The following is a 17,080-nucleotide window of genomic DNA, read 5'->3' as shown; positions in this document are numbered from 1 at the left end:
GCGTGGGAGAGCCGGGTGTCTCGGCCGCGGAGCGGCCGGCCGGCCGGTGGGGAGGGAGCGGGCAGCCCGAGCTGAAGAGGAAGGCACCGGCCGCCTTTAGTTTTAAGATCATTTTACCTGACGCTGGTTACGTGGATGCAGTTTTTCAGCTTTCCTTAGCTTGCGGGCGTATACCGCAGGCTGTTGGTTGATCTCTGATGGCTAAATGTGCAGGCTTTGATGTGTAGTTCTGGTAAGCAACAAATCTCTTCTGGAGACTTAATTTTGCCGAGTTTAATTGCAAACCTGCCTAAATCCGCAGAGTATTGCATCCCTTTGGATTCTTTAGTCAGACAGATAAGAACGCCTGACGTATTTTCACGCAGAGACTTATGCGTGATTTGACACAGACAGCATATGTTAAATTTGCATAAAGCTGAAACACATTAGCGTACTTTATCATGGACACGGGGAAAAAAATCGTTGTAACGTAAAAATGATGGGTAAAATTCATTCATTTTTACAATGCTGAACATCGACTTTGTACAACAAAGCGCTCGGTAAAGATGAAGCAATATTTACCTTCAAATATTCAGTGATAATTGGTTGTATAATTTGGCTAATTGCAGCTTCACAGATTTGGTTGTGGTTTGGGGTGTTTAAAAATACTCTAACTACAGGACTTGTTTGGCTTTGAGGTGTTGTCTGAAGCCCTTGTAATTTTTGGTTTCTTCACAAAGCCTTTGAGTTTAGGAAATGCTTCACCTCCTCTAGAGAGGGAGGGGAATGTGGAGAGACAAAACTTACTCACAAAGGCTAAGTGACTTGCTCAAGGTCTTTGGCGGTCCAGTCCAGCTTTACAGAGAAAACAACTTTGTACGCCAAGGGCTGGCATTTACATACCTAGAAATAATTAGTGTGTTTGGGGACTGTATTTCCTGCTCCGTTTCTCCGCGAGCTTCAGCTGCTGTCCATGATAAACCTATCTCATTTTTGGAAAGGAGGATTGAGATGTTAGGTGGAATCCTGCCCTTCTTCTCTTGTCCTTCTTTCTTGTGCTCTCCTCTCCCTCCTTTGCTGCCTACAGGCAGCTCATTAGGAAAAGATGATTGTAACACTGATTTCGGTGAGAAGAGTCACAGGCTTAAAGACCGCACAGACAAGTGTTCCCCTTGATGCAACTTGCAGGATGAAATCCCTTCTGAGCAGCAGCCAAGTTGTTTAACCCATTATTCCTCCTCCTCCTCCTTGCTGAATTACTGAATTCCTGTTAGACAAAACGTAATTAGTGGGTGAAATACCTAAATGGTGAAAGTAACATCGTTGCACTACTCTGTTCCTAGAATGGTGTGTTAACTTCCAGCTATTTGTGGGTCAAACAAGCGTTAAAACTGAGAGGCTCTGCATTTGGAGATTTTATAATCCCATCTCGCTACTCCTTACAAGTTCATCTGTGTGTGCAGTCAACATAAACATTGGCACTCTGGTCTTAATGGCTGTGGGTATTTAGATACTTACACAGGTCTGCAGACGAAGAGCGGGATTTCAACCGGCAGCCTAAGCATAGGAAGGAGTTTCAACCCCCGACTGTTTTAGGAGTTGCAGGAAGAATGGACATACTTACTTAGCATCCTAGAGAAAATGTCTCCTTTTTGGTATCATAAACAGTCCTGTTGGGTTTCGCATCCCTTAGAGGTGCTTGAGTACAGCTGCCTGTTACTCACAGTTCTTGTCATCCTCTGTGGAAGCCAGGGCGCTTACTGTCCCTATGCCACCCAGCCCTTTACCTGATGAGAAGGGGCAGGAAAACACATGAGTATTTCTTCTGTAGCCCGTAGGGCAACAACATCATTGCCCATGGCAGTGTTGCAAAGAGAAGTAGGATAAAAGTTATGTGTGGCAAAAGAACACAGTTTCTCCAGAATTTCCGGTATTTTATGAGGGGAAGAAATGAGTAAATTTTAGCAGGTTTTTTCAGTGTTCTGTTATGTTTTTAAGTGTATGTGTTCTTAGAAGTTTCCATTGGCATGTCCAGGAAAGTACTAAATACTTGCTACCTTTATTCTGGCAGAATACTTTTTTCTGGGAATTTCCTAAGGGGAAGTGGGAAGGGGAAGGGAGGAGAGGAGAGGAGAAGAGAGAAGGAGATGAGGAGGACAGGAGAGGAAAGGGAGAAGAGGGGCAAGAAATGAAGAAGGAAAAGAAATGGAAACTAGTACTCTTTGAAAGAAGAAAGGCATTAAAAATATTGAAGCACTAGACTGCTTTCTGTAAAACAACTGTTAACTAGCATACAGTTGTCTTCTGTTTGGTAAAATTAAAATAATTTCTTCTGCGAGTCTTGTATCTTGTGCCTTATACGCCTCTTAACCTGGTATCCCACTTGAGATTTGAAGAAGTTTCTCTAGGGCTCCAAGGTTTTGGGGGCTGTCAGTAGTATATGCCACAGCTTCTAGCAGTAGGTAGACCCTTTTTGAGTCTATAGATATGAGACTTCTCCCGAGTAGGTACAGGAGATCCTGTCTATGTCATTACATGCTTGCTAGCCCTGATACCAACAAGACAGGGGAGTGAGAGAGCAGCTGGGTGGGTGCCTGGCAGCCAGCCAAGGTCAACCCACCACAGCTGGGATCTCCAGCAGGGTAGGGCTAAGTCTCTCCTGATGCGCACCTTGCACCCCTGTTTACACCTGTGGTAAGTGGGTATAAATATCCCGTGGGTAGATGCCATCTACCTGCTCCTGGGATAAATAATGATCCAAGTGGTGGGTGAATAAATAATCCAACCCAGGGAGTGACAATACTTCTCAGTCCTGCGCTGCTGCATATGTCCATATTCTAGTTCAAAAATGTCTGTCGAAAGGAAGATTTTAAGTATTAGGTTGTACCTGTATTCTGTATAAACTGAAGTGGTAAAAACCCACTACATTTGGATGTCACGTTTCTAATACAGTGGCCTCTGTGCCCTGGATCCATTTTGATGTGGAAAAGAATTTGTATGGTAAACAAACAATTAAAGCCATTTTCACTAGGAAACATTAACCAAACAAAATCATTAGTTGCCTTTAGTCCTTAGTCCATTACTTCTAATTAATTATTAGGAAATATTAGGGGAAACCTAAAATTTAAGGGTTGGAAGGTGCTGAATGCCTTTTTCTGGTGAAGTCAGGGTGAGCCAGGCAATACAGGAAGCCTAGAGTACTGCAGAATGGGATTGTTAGGGTTTTAAGCACTTTATTTTTTTTACCTATGAATTTGAATGTAAGATTGCAGATGCTATGTTCACTTTGGAAAAAATGTAATCTGACTAAATTGGTAGTTACAAAGATTGCTCCTTGGTTTGAAAGGTTTAAAAAAGCAAAAATCAGTGGTAATATGTAGCATACAGTAGGCATCCGTGTAACCACTAGAGCTCACTGCTGTGCTTCTTGCTCTTACTCTGTATGGTTTTTGCAAAAGAAAGAATAATGACTTTTGGGGGCCTTGTCCTCTGGGGAAGATTGCACTTAAAGACTTCACAGCGAGAGAGGAATAGACCCTATTACGCTAACTAACGCTGTGGCGTGTTTCACCATGTCCACCAGTGGAAGGTACCAAAGATTGCAGTGATAACGTCATCTCTACAGCATTTAGGAAATTAGGACAGGTATTTAAGCTCTGAATCCACAAAACCCAACGTGCATGCTTAACTTTCAGTGAAACTTCTGACAGCAATAAAATTAAGATCATGTATGAGTGAGTATGGGTGGGAGAGAACCGTATAAAAGACAAGGTTGATCAGTGCACAGGAAGCAAGGGCTCAGTGACAGAGCAGCAGCTGGGTTGATTTAATAGATGGGAGGCAAAAAAAAGAAACCAAAAAGCAAGCTGGAATTTTTGTTCTGTAGCAGTCTCTGGTCTGATCCATATTAACAATCAGTCTGGTCCACAACCTGCGCCTGCATTTGGGGTCAGATGAATTACTGTAGCAGCTTGCTTCCTACTCCCAACCGTCCTGAGTCCCCCATGGCTCCTCTCCTGTTGCAGGGCTGAATGCGTACCCATGCTGTGACATCTGAATGCTCAGTCCTGTGCTGGTGCATGCATGGGATGTGGCCCATGCAATGGGAAGATGCATGTACATATCTTGCAGTGCATGGGTATTACATGTAGATTACATGCTAAAGATACATCCAGCCTTGTGCTGCTGGATGCAGGCCATTTTGTCATACGGCAGTAGTGTTTCTGCCCTGTGACAGGCGATGCACACATGTGTGCAAGGGGATCAAGTGCTGGGGAAAGGTCTTTGGTCTGGGAGTGCTTCTGGGCACAAGTGTCAGGAGATAAGGGGACATCCCAGCATGTAGTCCTCAGGGTTCTTAAAGGAGGCGATTGGATCTGTCCCTGCTGGGAAGGCTGGGTTACTTCTGATCAAAGAGTTATTGATGACCTTGAATAAAGCAAAAAGTTGCCCACCTCTTAAGAAGAGGGGATATATGTCATCAGTGCGTTTTCTAGCGTTGTTTGTATATTGTAAAGTGGTGCTTAGGCATGGTATATAATTACAGGTCCTGGAGGCTAGTTCTGGCCTCAACAATGACACCATGAACTCCAAAGAGCTCAACTGATTTCTCTGGAATTACCTTATATTGCTGAGCCGTAGCCTGACCATGAAGATAAAATGGAATATGCATCTGTGCCAGGAGAATTTTTGTTCCCTTGCCCAGAGGAAAGCTAACAGACTACCAATTTTAAGGCATTATTGATGCAATGGGGCGCTCCATTCAAACATCACTATTTCCCTGATAAACTGAAAGAACACAAAACCCAGTGAATTTCAGAACATGTAATTCTTCAGATGAAACTTTTCTTCAAAGAAACTACTGAGCTATTTGTAAATATCTTATTCGTACCCCATGATTACAGTGATACTTTTCCGCTTTAAAAAATGTCTCATACGCACAATTTAGGTGGTTTTTTTGTTTTCCCCCCAATAAAAGTATGGCTGTTCTGGAAGTTTGGTCAAGGCAATCACATAAACTCGCACTCTTGATATTTACAGTAGTACCTTCACTGCGGTTTCATGTCACCAAACAGAGGAAATACTTTGTTTTCTGACCTCTGTACCAAAATTTCCATGTGGAATGTGAAGATATTTACATACTGTGAGCATGATTTTTAGATAGGGGGTTCTCATATCGAGAGCACGGCTCCAAACCTTTAATATTTAGATTCTGCTCAGCTGTGGTATTTTGCGTCTCAGTGTTGTAGACATGCCACCAGGGATCAAAGTAATGCTGTAGAGATCCCACTTTCTTAGTAAAGCAGGCATGTGCCAGCCATCTGTTGTATCTGCTGATAGAAAACAGCAGTAAAGTTTCTCAAAGTTCTGCCAAGAAGAAAAGGGGGGGGATTTATTGCTCAGCAGAGATGAGTTACAAGGCACCTTGTAGTGTAAGCTACATCTGGTTTCCATAGTAATTTACATGGTGTATGTGTAAACTACACAATTATTCTTTTTACACAGCAGTGTAAAGCTGTGTTAAATAAACTGTTCTTCAAGATTTTCATCCTTTCTATAAATATTCTAATACATTTTAAACAAAAAAGCTTAAGTGATAAAATATTTTCACTGCTTTTACAGTAGTAGCTGCATTGTACAATGTTACTGTTGACAAGCACTGAACTAACAGGACACCCCAAGCTTCAAGACTACATTTTGTGAAAACGCACAGCTTTCTCTCCCATGTTACTAACAGTTTTTCTGAAATATAAAATCCAGGCGGCGTTGTTTTCCTCTTCTTTGTGGAAGTGAAAGTGTGTTCTGTCAACGTCACCTCTTTTTTACAGACAGTTTCCCAAGTATGTTCTTAGTGGTCTGAAGTTAATGCCATTGCAAGTAATGCCATGGAGTAAAACGTAAGAACAAACCATAATGAGAACTAACTGGAAGAATTTTTAATGTATTTAACTTCTCCTGTTGGTATCAGGCTTTCCAAAGAGGATTTTTTTGGGTAGCTACACGTATGAGTGACTTGCTTCTATCCAAGTGAATTGTGTACATATAAAACAAATGTAAGAAACCACACTCGTCCTAGGGCATGCACATATGTAAGGAACATGGTGTGACCCAGAGCTTTCAAAACAATGATATGCAGTAGGTATTTGCATCATGTTGAGCAGAATTTTTAGTATACCTCAGAGCAATGAGTTCCCGATTGGTATTTTTAAAGCTTTCAAGAAAATGCATCTCAAAAGCTTTTTTGTTTTACCTTCTTGTGGCTTTACACTTGGCTTGCCAGGGTTTGTTCTTATTTTCCTTTTTGTATACAAATTCCACCTTTTGAAAGACACTACTTTATTTCTATTAGTCTCTTTTGTTCTGCTGTTCAACCATGTTGGATTTTTGTGTTGGTTTTTTTTTTTTTTTTTTTTTTTTCTGGGGCTTTTTTGTTTGCTTGTTTGCTTTTTAACAGTTTGTTTGTGGCCAAACTCTTCACTGCACCAGACAGTAGCCCAGACATGGTGGAAATGGCAGTCACTCAAAATGCGCAGCAAAGAACGGACAGTTGCATTGCAATACTTAAGTCTTTCCATAAGAAAATGCACAGTGTTATTTGCAGTGAATTATATGTTTAAAATGTAGTAGATTGTAGATGATAGAAATGTAGATGCTGCAGGTGTATGTTTCAGTAAAAGTAGAAGATAGTTTTATTGGTATTTTCTGTTACATAAATGGCTTTTTCTGAAAATCGTAAATGGAAGAAACACAAAATCAATCAAATTTTGGACAAGTTGTTGAATGCCCAGCTAACTTTGCATTTTTCCCTTCTGTTTGGTTTGTGGAGACTGATGTTTTGAAATCGTAGTCATAATAAACAGTGATTGTAATAAAATATATGTAATAAAGTATGTAATAATGTAATGAAAGGCTGGCTCTACTTATACAAAACAAAGTTGAGATCCATGTACAGAAAGCACCTGGGCTGTCTGTGACGCTTTGAGCTGTCAGTTGTATAAAGTAACAGAAGTCCTGCTCAATGGATGTGCGTGCATTGAGGTCAGATGTGTTTTCCCCTTGGGTGGCACCCTGGCAGATGATGTGTGTGAGCTGACAGTCCTACAGGGTCCCTGCCTGCATTGCTGGTCCTCCCAGTCTCTAATGAGACCTGTCAGCCTGTAGAAGAACCTGCAGAGGAGTTGTCTCTTTTCTTACACATACTTCATAGGAGAAAGAGCTAAATAGGGAAAACCAGATATGTCCTCAAACTCCTGTGAGGCATGTTCCCATCCCTTCATGCCCCTTCCCTGGACTCTCTTCAGTATGTCCATGTCTCTCTTGCACTGGGGAGCCCAGGACTGGGCCCAGAACTCCAGCTGTGTCTCACCAGGGCTGAGCAGAGGGGAAGGATCAGCTCCCTGGACCTGCTGGCCATGCTCTGCCTGATGCAGCCCAGGAGCCTGTTGGCCACCTTTGCCACAAGGGCACGTTGCTGCCTTGGGGTCACCTTGGTGCCCACCCGGACAGCCAGGTACTTCTTTGCAAAGCTGCTTTCCAGCTGGTCAGCCCCCAGCATATACTGGTGCGTGAGGTTGTTCCCCACCAGGTGCAGGACTTTGCACTTCCCCTTGCTGAACTTCATGAGATTCCCATCAACCCGTTCCTCCAACCTGTGAGGTCCCTCTGGATGGCAACATGACCTTCTGGTGTATCCGCCACTCCTCCCAGTCTTGTGTTATCTGAAAACTTGCTGAGGGTGCACCACCTGTCACAACACCCAGGTCTTTAATGAAGATGTTAAACAGTATGAGACCTAGTATCAGCCCCTGAGGTACACATGAGGTGACTGGCCTCCAGCTGGACTTGGTGCTGCTGATCACAACCCACTGAGCCCAGCAGTGCAGCAGTCCACCTCACTTAGGTAAGTTCCACTTCCTCACTTCTTCTGTGGGGATGTTTGGGGAGACAGTGCTGAAAGCCTTACTAAAGTCAAGATAAACAAAATTCACTGCTTTCCTCTCATCCCCCAAGCCAGCCATTAACACCAAATGGGCCAGACAGGGACACAAAACTGAGGCTGGCTTGTACAATCACAGTGAAGCAGCAAACTGAGATCTGCCTCAGAAAAAATAACATAAATAAAGCAAACACAGTGATACCGTTGTACAGAGGCACTGAGAAGACTTTATCCAGGTATGATACCTGAAATCCACCATAGTATGTGGATTCATAGTCCACTCAGAAGACCACTTACCTGCACAAAAATGCTGAGGAGGAGTTACCTGACAAGTCTGTCTGACTTGGAGAAGAGGCACATATGGAATAGAAATGCCTTAGTAAAGGCTTACAGAAATTTGGGGTGGACTTCTTTCAGCCAAACAAGAAGAAAACCCCTGGATTTTTTTGCATCTAGTATGAAAGTTTGCTTTGTTTTCCAACCAACTGGTGGAATACAGCTTGTTTGGCCATACAAGGAAAAGTGGGCAATTACTTTCCAGCTGCTTCAGCACTTGCTGCCATCACTGCCAAATACTTCAATAAATAACTTGGAGACCAAACACTGCTTTCAGAGCTGGTCCCACAAATCCTCTGAAGTTGCCCCTTAGCCTGGATAAATAGCTAGCTAAACCCAGCCGATCCTAAAGGAAATAAATATGCCTGACATCAAACCTGGCAATCTCCCAAGCCTCAGGTTTTGGCCCATCACCAGGGAAAACAAACTCCCCAAACAGCAGCCCACTAATGAGAAGACCTGTCACCAGCTCTGAGCGCTGAAGCACAGAAATCAGTAGCGAGAGCAGTGGAGCTAGAGGAGGCGAGGGCAAGCTCTTGGACCATCCCAACCATCAGAGAACAAGTTCAGAGCTTTCAATACTGCGATTATGAACCTGTTTTTTTTCTGAGAACATGAGGAACAAGGAAGACATGGAGAACTCACAACTTCTTGATGAGCAGGGGAAGATGGGGTCTCCCTGCAATGTTTTCTACGCGCTCTCGACTTGCAAATGTGTGAATATTGATATAGTCAATGGGAATCTGAGACTAAAAAACGTATAGGCAAATAAATCAAGTCCACCAAACACCTTCAGTGAGTAGTACAAGTACCAACTTCAGCCTGTTCCTTTTAAATTGCAGTAAACACTGCTTTCATTTTTCCAAAGTTGAGCCTTAGTCAGTTCTCTTTCTTGCAGAGGTTCTGGGAAATAAACTGAACTGTTGAAACAGAGTCCATCTGAGTGACTAGGCTGAAACAAATTTCTTTTTCCCTTGTGAAACCACAGATACATCAAATAGCTGCAAGCAGGTACGAGCCTGCAGTGTTTCACGCAGGGACCTTCAGGGAGAACCGGCGGGTTGCACAGCAGAGCACACTGGCATCTGCCGGAGAGGAAGGACAGGCAAAATACAATTGCCCGGGTCTGTAATCAAGCAACAGATGAAATGCATAGCCATATTAAGACTTGGGAAATAATTTGCTAGCAGGGCACATTGAACATTACCTTGGCTGATTTTTTTTTTTTTTGGTTTATGTTGGGCGTTTTTTGTCTCCTTCCTTCCAGTTTTGCACAGGAACATGTATTCCGATTGCGTAGGCGTGATCAGATTTCTATATTGGCAAAAGAGTGTGTGTAGCTGAAAGCTTGTGGCCCACAACGTTGCTCCCCTGCAGTCAGAGCTGTGACATGTTGGTATTAGGTACAGGGTGGAGAAGCTTATACTGTCCCTTACAGACAGAGGCCTTCATCACATCAAGAACCACTTGGGTTCCACGTTTTTACTTGACATAACAGTAGCTTTCCTTTGATGGGACAAAGTCTGCACCTTATCCTGCCCACTAATGGAGTTCACATTTGAATTGTATCAGTGTGAATATCCTGTTTAGTTGATGGACCCTTTTAAATTGTCCTGCCAAACACTTGCAGTCAAGTAAACTTCGTAATTTATATAGTTGGTGCCACGATGCCACTGTTAACTATGATTTGTTCAGACAGCAATTAATTGAAACCTAACAGTAGAATTGCAGGATTTTAAACATTCCTAAGTATTTAACTTATTTATGTAAGACCTTTATTCATCCAAAAGTAGGATTTTCTCATCCTGTAAAATAGAGTCAAGCATTGTAAGTTCATTCAATTAAATTGATGGGGAAGTATTTAACAGGATGAGGGATTTGAAAGTTTGCTGGCAGTTGGAATGGTTACCTGGAGGTACAGAGCTTGCAGCCTCTGCGAGTTCTCATGAAATCTCTGTTTCTCCACCTCTCCCCAACCCCAACAACTCCAACAGAAACTTCTGTCTCTAGGTTTATATGTGTTTCTTGTCCCTGTTTGCATGGATTGAGGTAACTGCTATAAGGTCTTTCCTTTCCTGGTTTAGAGCAGGTGATGGAGCGTACCCAGGTTCTTCAGGATTTCTCCCCTTCCCCAGGCCAGAGGTCTCCTGAAGAGTGGGAAGCAGAAAGCCAGTTTTGTGAGAGATGGAAAGAAAGGGATGGCCATTGCCCTTCTGTGGAAGTGGTGGTGTGAGATCCTTCCCTCTCTGATTCCTTTATAAGCACTCCCCATCGAATCAGAAGAGGAGCCCCAAACTAACCCTCTCTGCCCTGAGGGGACAGCTGTGCCAGTCCCCTCCTCAGGCTGTCCCTGGTTATTCCATCCAGGAGAGGGGAAGGTGGAGGAAGCAGCCAGTCCACAGGGGCTTCCTGAAGTGTGGTGAGACACAGAAGGGAGGGCTGGAGCTTTCCTTACAACGTGAGTAGAATTTCTTGAATTGATACTCAACTGTGAGAGTTTGCAACACTATTTCACACATTATTATTATGCCTTGACAACAAATCTGGTTTTGCTACCCCATCCGCATTCACAGGACAGCTTACTTATTAAATGCATAAGCATCTACTCTGGTGATAATCAAGCAGCAGAGATGTTTAGGTGAAGCTTGCTTTTTATCTCTGATTATAGACTTCCAGGTAAGCCAGATTTAGTAATGGTATACTTAAATTAGTTCCTGTGGTAAAGTCTAAGTTATATTTCTGGCAAGCATGAGATTAGCTACTGACCACTCTCTATGCATAGAAAATACTTGAAGACGTTTCTTTGAAAAAGCAAAAAGCCTTGGATTAAAATTTGTATGACGTGCATGTTGAAAACTCAACCATTAACTAAACATACCTGTCCATGTATCATGGAAAATGGACCTTCTAACTCAGGTGCATTGTTCACCTGTTGTCCTTCAGCAGTGTGTTAATGGCCTACAGATAAATCAAAACTTTTCTGAAAACAGATTTCTACTACTTCAAAAATCCGCATTTGAAAACATATGTGGGTATTTGCATATGACCAGTGTGGTTTGGCCTTGAGAGTTTTTTCCATACACATTTCCGCAAGAACCATTTCTAATGAATCTTATGGTCAGCAAGTTGTGGCATTCCAGTTTCTTCCACCCCTAATTCATATGCATCTTGGTTTGTTAAATACAATTGAAAGGTTACAGCAACAAACTATTACATTAAGGTAATTGGCCTTCATGTGAAACCCTATTTTCCCTGGACCTCTGCATGTCCTGTACTGCACACCTTGCAATTTTGCGGTGTGCGGTGTATCTGCATATTCATGTGTCCAGTTGACTTAATGGGCCAGATTTTTAAAGGCTACTCAGCGTTTCCAACAGCCGTTCACTCTGAGGAAACCTGCAGGACTCCACCACCAGTTCTTTGGTTGTGTAAGATTCACAGTTACAGAAGAAGCTGCATGATGTTATGTCTCATAGATAAGAATTAGTATGGGCTTATGTACTTAATGAGGTTTTAATGTCGTGTAAAAACAGAGACAGAGTTAAGTCTGTACATACAGCTTTATTCACTGGTATTTCCTGATTTTTGACTGTTTAACTGGATACCGTAAGACTTCTTGAAACTCTCTTTTATTAACACAAGTGGGTTTTGTATAGCATTTCCTCTGTTTCCTTAAAAAAAATAAAAGAGATTGAAAGGTAGAAAGGATTAGGAAAAGAAACCAGTTTCTTCCTCAGAGTTTTTAAAAGTTTAAAAATAGTTTGCATGTTGTGTAAACTTAATCCCATTGCCTAGACAGCAGTGTGTCTCTTCACTCTGAGTGGAGCAGAGATGGACTCTCCTTCCCTGTGGGAGAGTCCCTCTTCCCAGCAGAGTTGGAGAGGGCAGGTTGTGCCGTGTCTTCTTCAGCTGCAGTGCTCCCGAGCTGTACTTGCATGGTCCGTCTCTGGTACATCTTGTGGAGATCCACATGAGGGAGCCCATATGCTGTGTGCACCACCGTAGCGAAAAAGGCTCTTGGAGGAGCGTCAGGCTCCCTTGATTCAGGAGTCCACATGTTCCAGTCTGGTTTGCCCAAGCATCTCGTGCGCAAAAGCAGCGGAGCACGGGCCTCACCTTTGCACCAGAACAGCATCATCCCTAGCTGAGACAGGTCATACCCTGACCCGTGGGTTTCCTCACTGGCAAACTATATGTATGGCTGGTATGAACACAAAAGCCTCCTGGTGCAGCATCCTTGTCCAGTCCCTCCTGCAGCTCTCTGTATGACGTTTTCCTAAGATGTGGCAAGGCCAGCTGTCCTTGGTTCAGCTGCACAGCACACCTAAGTGGCATGCCGCAGTTGGACAGGCGGCGCTTGGTGTGTCTCACTTTTCCTGAGAGGTGTGCCATATGCCATATAAAGGGTACAGCTCTTTGATCACGTTTCAGAAACGTATTCGTAATCCCGTGTGGCTCCAAAGAAACCTGTTATAATACGAACAGCCCCAAGCTTAAAAACATGACAAACATGAGTCAACTTGAATTATTCTTACGGTATCCAGTTAAACAGTCAAAAATCAGGGAAGACCAGTGAATAATGCTGTACTGAATTATTTCCCATAATGAACAATTGCGAGATCATATTTCCGAGGGTGGAATCATGTGGTTGGATTTGTCATTTTTCTCAGAGATAAAAAGCCTTATGTCCACATGACGGCTCTGGCCATCAGAAACGCACATGCCCTATTTGGGTTCAGGTTCTGTTGGTTTTAGTAGTGCATTGGAGGAACTGTCATCTTGCTGATGATTGTCAGTTTAGATCCTTCCTCGCTCCAGGATAATGAAATTACAGAGCGTGGTAAGAGAAGTTGACGTCTGCCCAACGGCACGGGAACAGCCATTCCAGGATGGCCAGTGCCATTCCAGACCAACTTCAGCCGAGCTAGCAGCTGACACCGTCCCATCTTCTTTCCTATCTCTGGTCACACATTTCCATTCTCTTTCTTGTGCCAGTGCTGATGTGGCTGCTCAGGGAGCTGCTCTGGCTGAAAACTAGCCTGACAGAAAGAAGTGATTAATTTTTAACTTGATCTGCTGTCTTGGCTAGCTCGCCACACGACCATGTCTGAAGAGGGTAGGACTGCGACAGCCCAGTCTTAGGCGGCCTGGAGCTGCCCTGGTGCAGTCCCAGCACTGCGAGCTACAGAAAATGTGGCAAATCAGATCAAAACGGAGAAAAAACTCCTGAACACCAAGCCTCTTCTAACCGGCAGAAATTCAAGCAGAACCAAACAAAATTGACCCTGACCCAGCTGACTGGTATCAAAGCGCGTCCCACTACAGGTGACAGGCAGGGTTTGACCGACGGGCTGCTGTGCCAAGCACTGCATTTCTGTGCCCTGTAGTGATGCAGGGAGCAGACCTGACAGCCCAGCAAGGTTTACAGTGCGGGGCATTGTTCTCCTCCAGTCTATCTTTCTGAAAGTACTGTGGACCACACTCAGCCCAGAGCTACTTGCTTCATTTAGTCAATAAAGGCTGGTTTGGGGGATTTGGAGAATCTCCAGCAGCCTTTGACTCCAGCAGAAGTTACAGATTGTCAGCACATCTGGGACATATTGAGGGACAAAAAGGACAATTTGGCCTTGGTCTGCAAGGGCAGACCAGATTCATCGTGGCTGTGCATCAAGGAATAAATTGCAGCTCTTGATCTCAGCAAAACACTGTAATCCCAAATGGGGGGAGTTATTTCAGAGCAGAGTATTGACTTCTGCTGTCATCAGACTCCCACTCGTTTTTCATCAGAGGTAAATTTGGGCTTGGGGAGGTCCACACATTCGTGTCTGAAGCTGAACTGTCCCACTGGCATTTTCTCTAATACAAATGAGGTTAGGGTCCCTGCAAAACATTCTTCTAGTGAACTGCCAGCTGCTGGCTGTCCCTGTTGGGATTTATATTGACAGATGATAGGTCACATTATCCAGAGTAAAAAAACCCCAAAAAACCCCCAAAAAAACCCCAGAAGGATGTAGCTTTCACAAAATAAACTTCATACCTTCCTGAGTAGGACTTATTCCTGCAAGTGTGTTTAAAGGGTTTGTCTGGAAGCTCAACTTTACCCAGACTGTCATAACTCTTCCTAATTTCTTTCATCATCCTCAAACGGAGGATTGCCCTGGTCATGCCAGCACTACCTGTATCAGAATGCTACTTTTGTCCTTCACCAAGTTCACCTGCAGAAAACTTTTAACCTTTCTTGCCAGCGAACCCACTCAGAGAAAGTCAGCGGAGTGAGGCCAGGTGAAGATGCCTACGCAGGGAGAGAAGAGAAAGGCAGTTCAAGACAGCGGGTAAATCAGACTCTGGCTGGGCTGAATTTTCTTCTGCAAGTGCTGGTCTCCTCTGAGTGTATGCAAAGTCGAGGATGATCTGGCTTTGAAGAAGATACTTCATTTAAATGCCAGAAAAATATGTGGGACCATTCTGGACCTTAACTCAAAAGACTGGACCCTGTGAGACTGGTACTGTAACCCAGGGATGAAGCTGTGCAGACCCTGCCGATGGAAACAGCCTGAAAGACAGAAAAGTTTGTAGAAACTGTTCAGTTTCTCCTCAGAAACTGTGGATAAGGCAATACTTCCCAGCTTTATTATGAAGATAAATCCATCTTGCTTTGATTAAATCATAGTTATGGAGGACATAACTATATGGAGGCCTGTGTGGTACATGGAAATATTACAGTAATATATGTCCACATATTCAGGTCTTGTCTCAGTAGACAAATCAGTATGATTTCAGGTACAGCAGCAAACATGCAAGTTCCTTTTCAGATACACTGATCAAACATTCTATTTAAATAACGAATTTAGTTCATCCTTCATGGTAGCCTCTAGAATTAGCTTTGGTCAGTGGCAGCCTGTAAAACAAAACCAAAATTTCTGGATATTCACAAAAAAAGGCATTTAAAATCCACGCAGCAGATGTTAAGAGAGCAGTGTTAAGGAAGTCTTTCTAACAACCAGTCAGGAAAGAGTTGAATTTTTTTCAAAACCTTTTCACCATAACTTTTAAATGCTTGTTTGCTTGGAATACAAGGCTAAAGGCCATTATCTACTGAGCAGTAAAGAAACTCTCACTCAGAAGTGCTGCAAACCTTCTGTCATTTGGGTGTACTAAAGGGAGAGCATCCTCCCCTTTAAGATCCTAGAAGGACTCTGGTCTGACAGAAGCTGCTGTGAGATTTCATAACTTTTGAAAAAGTTCATTGCTTACATCTTGGGGAGAGATATTTATTATACAGGAGTGCCAGTTAAAGCCACGAGTGAAACACATGGACTCAATAAAGGCCCAATTATGTGACCTTTGCTGTTTGCCGCGCTTTTAACTTGTGTAAGTTATTGATTACACTTTCATGAGATCATAATCAGAAGGTTGTTCTTTGGTAATGGTGTGCTAGAGGAGCTTTATCCTCAACTTCAAAGCTGTCCTGTGAGGCTTAAGAATAAAGGGTTGGAAGTTTGAAGCATGGCCAAACTGAATCTGTGTGCATTATCCATGTTTACTACCATGCAGGAGGTGGATTAGCTTATTCATCAGCTGTGAACTTTCTCTCATCACATTAGATGAGCCACCATCTCTAAGGTTTACATTTGCTTTTAAAAATACTCTGTTTAATTAAATGGAGTGTCTGCTCAGATCTCCACCACAATTAGTCTAAATACTTCGTAGTGCAATCATTTTCCTAATTGTAAAGGTTTTATTGAAATTCTTTGACATTCTCTGGAAAGAATTTTCAGGCTTATTTATTAATTATAAATAAATCTATCCAGAGCCTGAAACTGCAAACAGTCTGTAATCTATGTAAAGATGCACTCCCAGGACCAGCCAGCCCAAGTTTTCACTTGTTTTTCAAGCTGTGAGGGGAAGAAAATAACCTCACAGTTTATTTTCAATGTAGATAGAGCCGCATAGATGTGTTGCAGGTGCCAGCAGCAGACCTGTACAGCATTGTTTTGTTAGGAACCAACCCAATGAGACAGTATTTTAGGTTCTTTATCTAAGGACCAGTGATAATTTTCCCCTTTTTTATTAGACTTAGGAAACTGGCATTTTGGACATCCCTGATCATGGAATCTCCCCTGGAGAGAGCACTGATCTTTTGCTGAGTGACAAAAGAATGGATTAGCCCTTGCTGTGCCGGAACAAGACATAACTTTTCAGGAGAACAGCTTTTACCAGTTCTCAGGATACCAGAAAAATAAGTTTCATTAAATATTTGAAGATAATGAAGGCTTGTCCATCTTTTACTTTTTAAAATCTGAACCCTTAATGCTGTTTCTCTTTTTGGTGTGTCGCTTGCTTCTCTCCCCTTCCCCAAAGCAGAGTTATCTGATGCTCATCTGTAAGACATAGATGAAAACAATTGAAAGGAAACTTGTGCACCACGTATACATTCCAGCCTGATTCGCGCTGAGAAATATCATTCCTTGCTAGAGATTTTCCAGATGTAATTAACTGTGCATATTTATCAAAACCCTAATGAGTTTGTCTCCTTGTGGCTTGATTTTCTCAAAAGTAACTCTAGTGAAGCAGTAATAAAATACATTACAGAAAATCTGTTAAACAAGAAAATGTCTAAATATGGGGAGTTGTGCTCTCTTGCTTTCTCTTTTGTTTCCGAATAAAGCAAGGTAGAGAAGGAGTGAGAAACTCCAAGGTTTTCCTCAACGGGGAGCTGCAAATTTATTGTGACTGTTTTTTAAGAAATCCTGCATGCCACATGCCCTTGTATCGGCATACTTGTACTTACCTGGAAATTGCTGTGGATCTGTTTGCTCCTATGCTGCT

At 42.9% G+C, this 17,080-nt stretch overlaps 2 protein-coding genes across 2 annotated transcripts in view; one reads left to right on the top strand and one right to left on the bottom strand.

The window, feature by feature from the left end:
* The window catches only part of LEMD3 (LEM domain containing 3), a 77,863-nt gene extending 70,263 nt beyond the window's left edge, over positions 1-7,600 (bottom strand). Inside the window, exon 1 of the mRNA XM_035889927.1 lies at positions 7,466-7,600. Within this exon, the coding sequence (XP_035745820.1) occupies positions 7,466-7,600 (135 nt within the window). The remainder of the gene's footprint in view (positions 1-7,465) is intronic.
* Positions 7,601-8,865: 1,265 nt separating this feature from the next.
* WIF1 (WNT inhibitory factor 1) overlaps positions 8,866-17,080 on the top strand; it is a 38,905-nt gene continuing 30,690 nt past the window's right edge. The window contains exon 1 of the mRNA XM_009634301.2: positions 8,866-9,009. Coding sequence (XP_009632596.2) covers positions 8,866-9,009 — 144 coding nt within the window. The remainder of the gene's footprint in view (positions 9,010-17,080) is intronic.

Source organism: Egretta garzetta, unplaced genomic scaffold (assembly GCF_000687185.1).
Source record: "Egretta garzetta isolate BGI_Z169 unplaced genomic scaffold, ASM68718v1 scaffold792, whole genome shotgun sequence".
Classification (NCBI taxonomy): Eukaryota; Metazoa; Chordata; class Aves; order Pelecaniformes; family Ardeidae; genus Egretta; species Egretta garzetta.
This window is presented reverse-complemented; position numbering and strand designations above follow the sequence as displayed.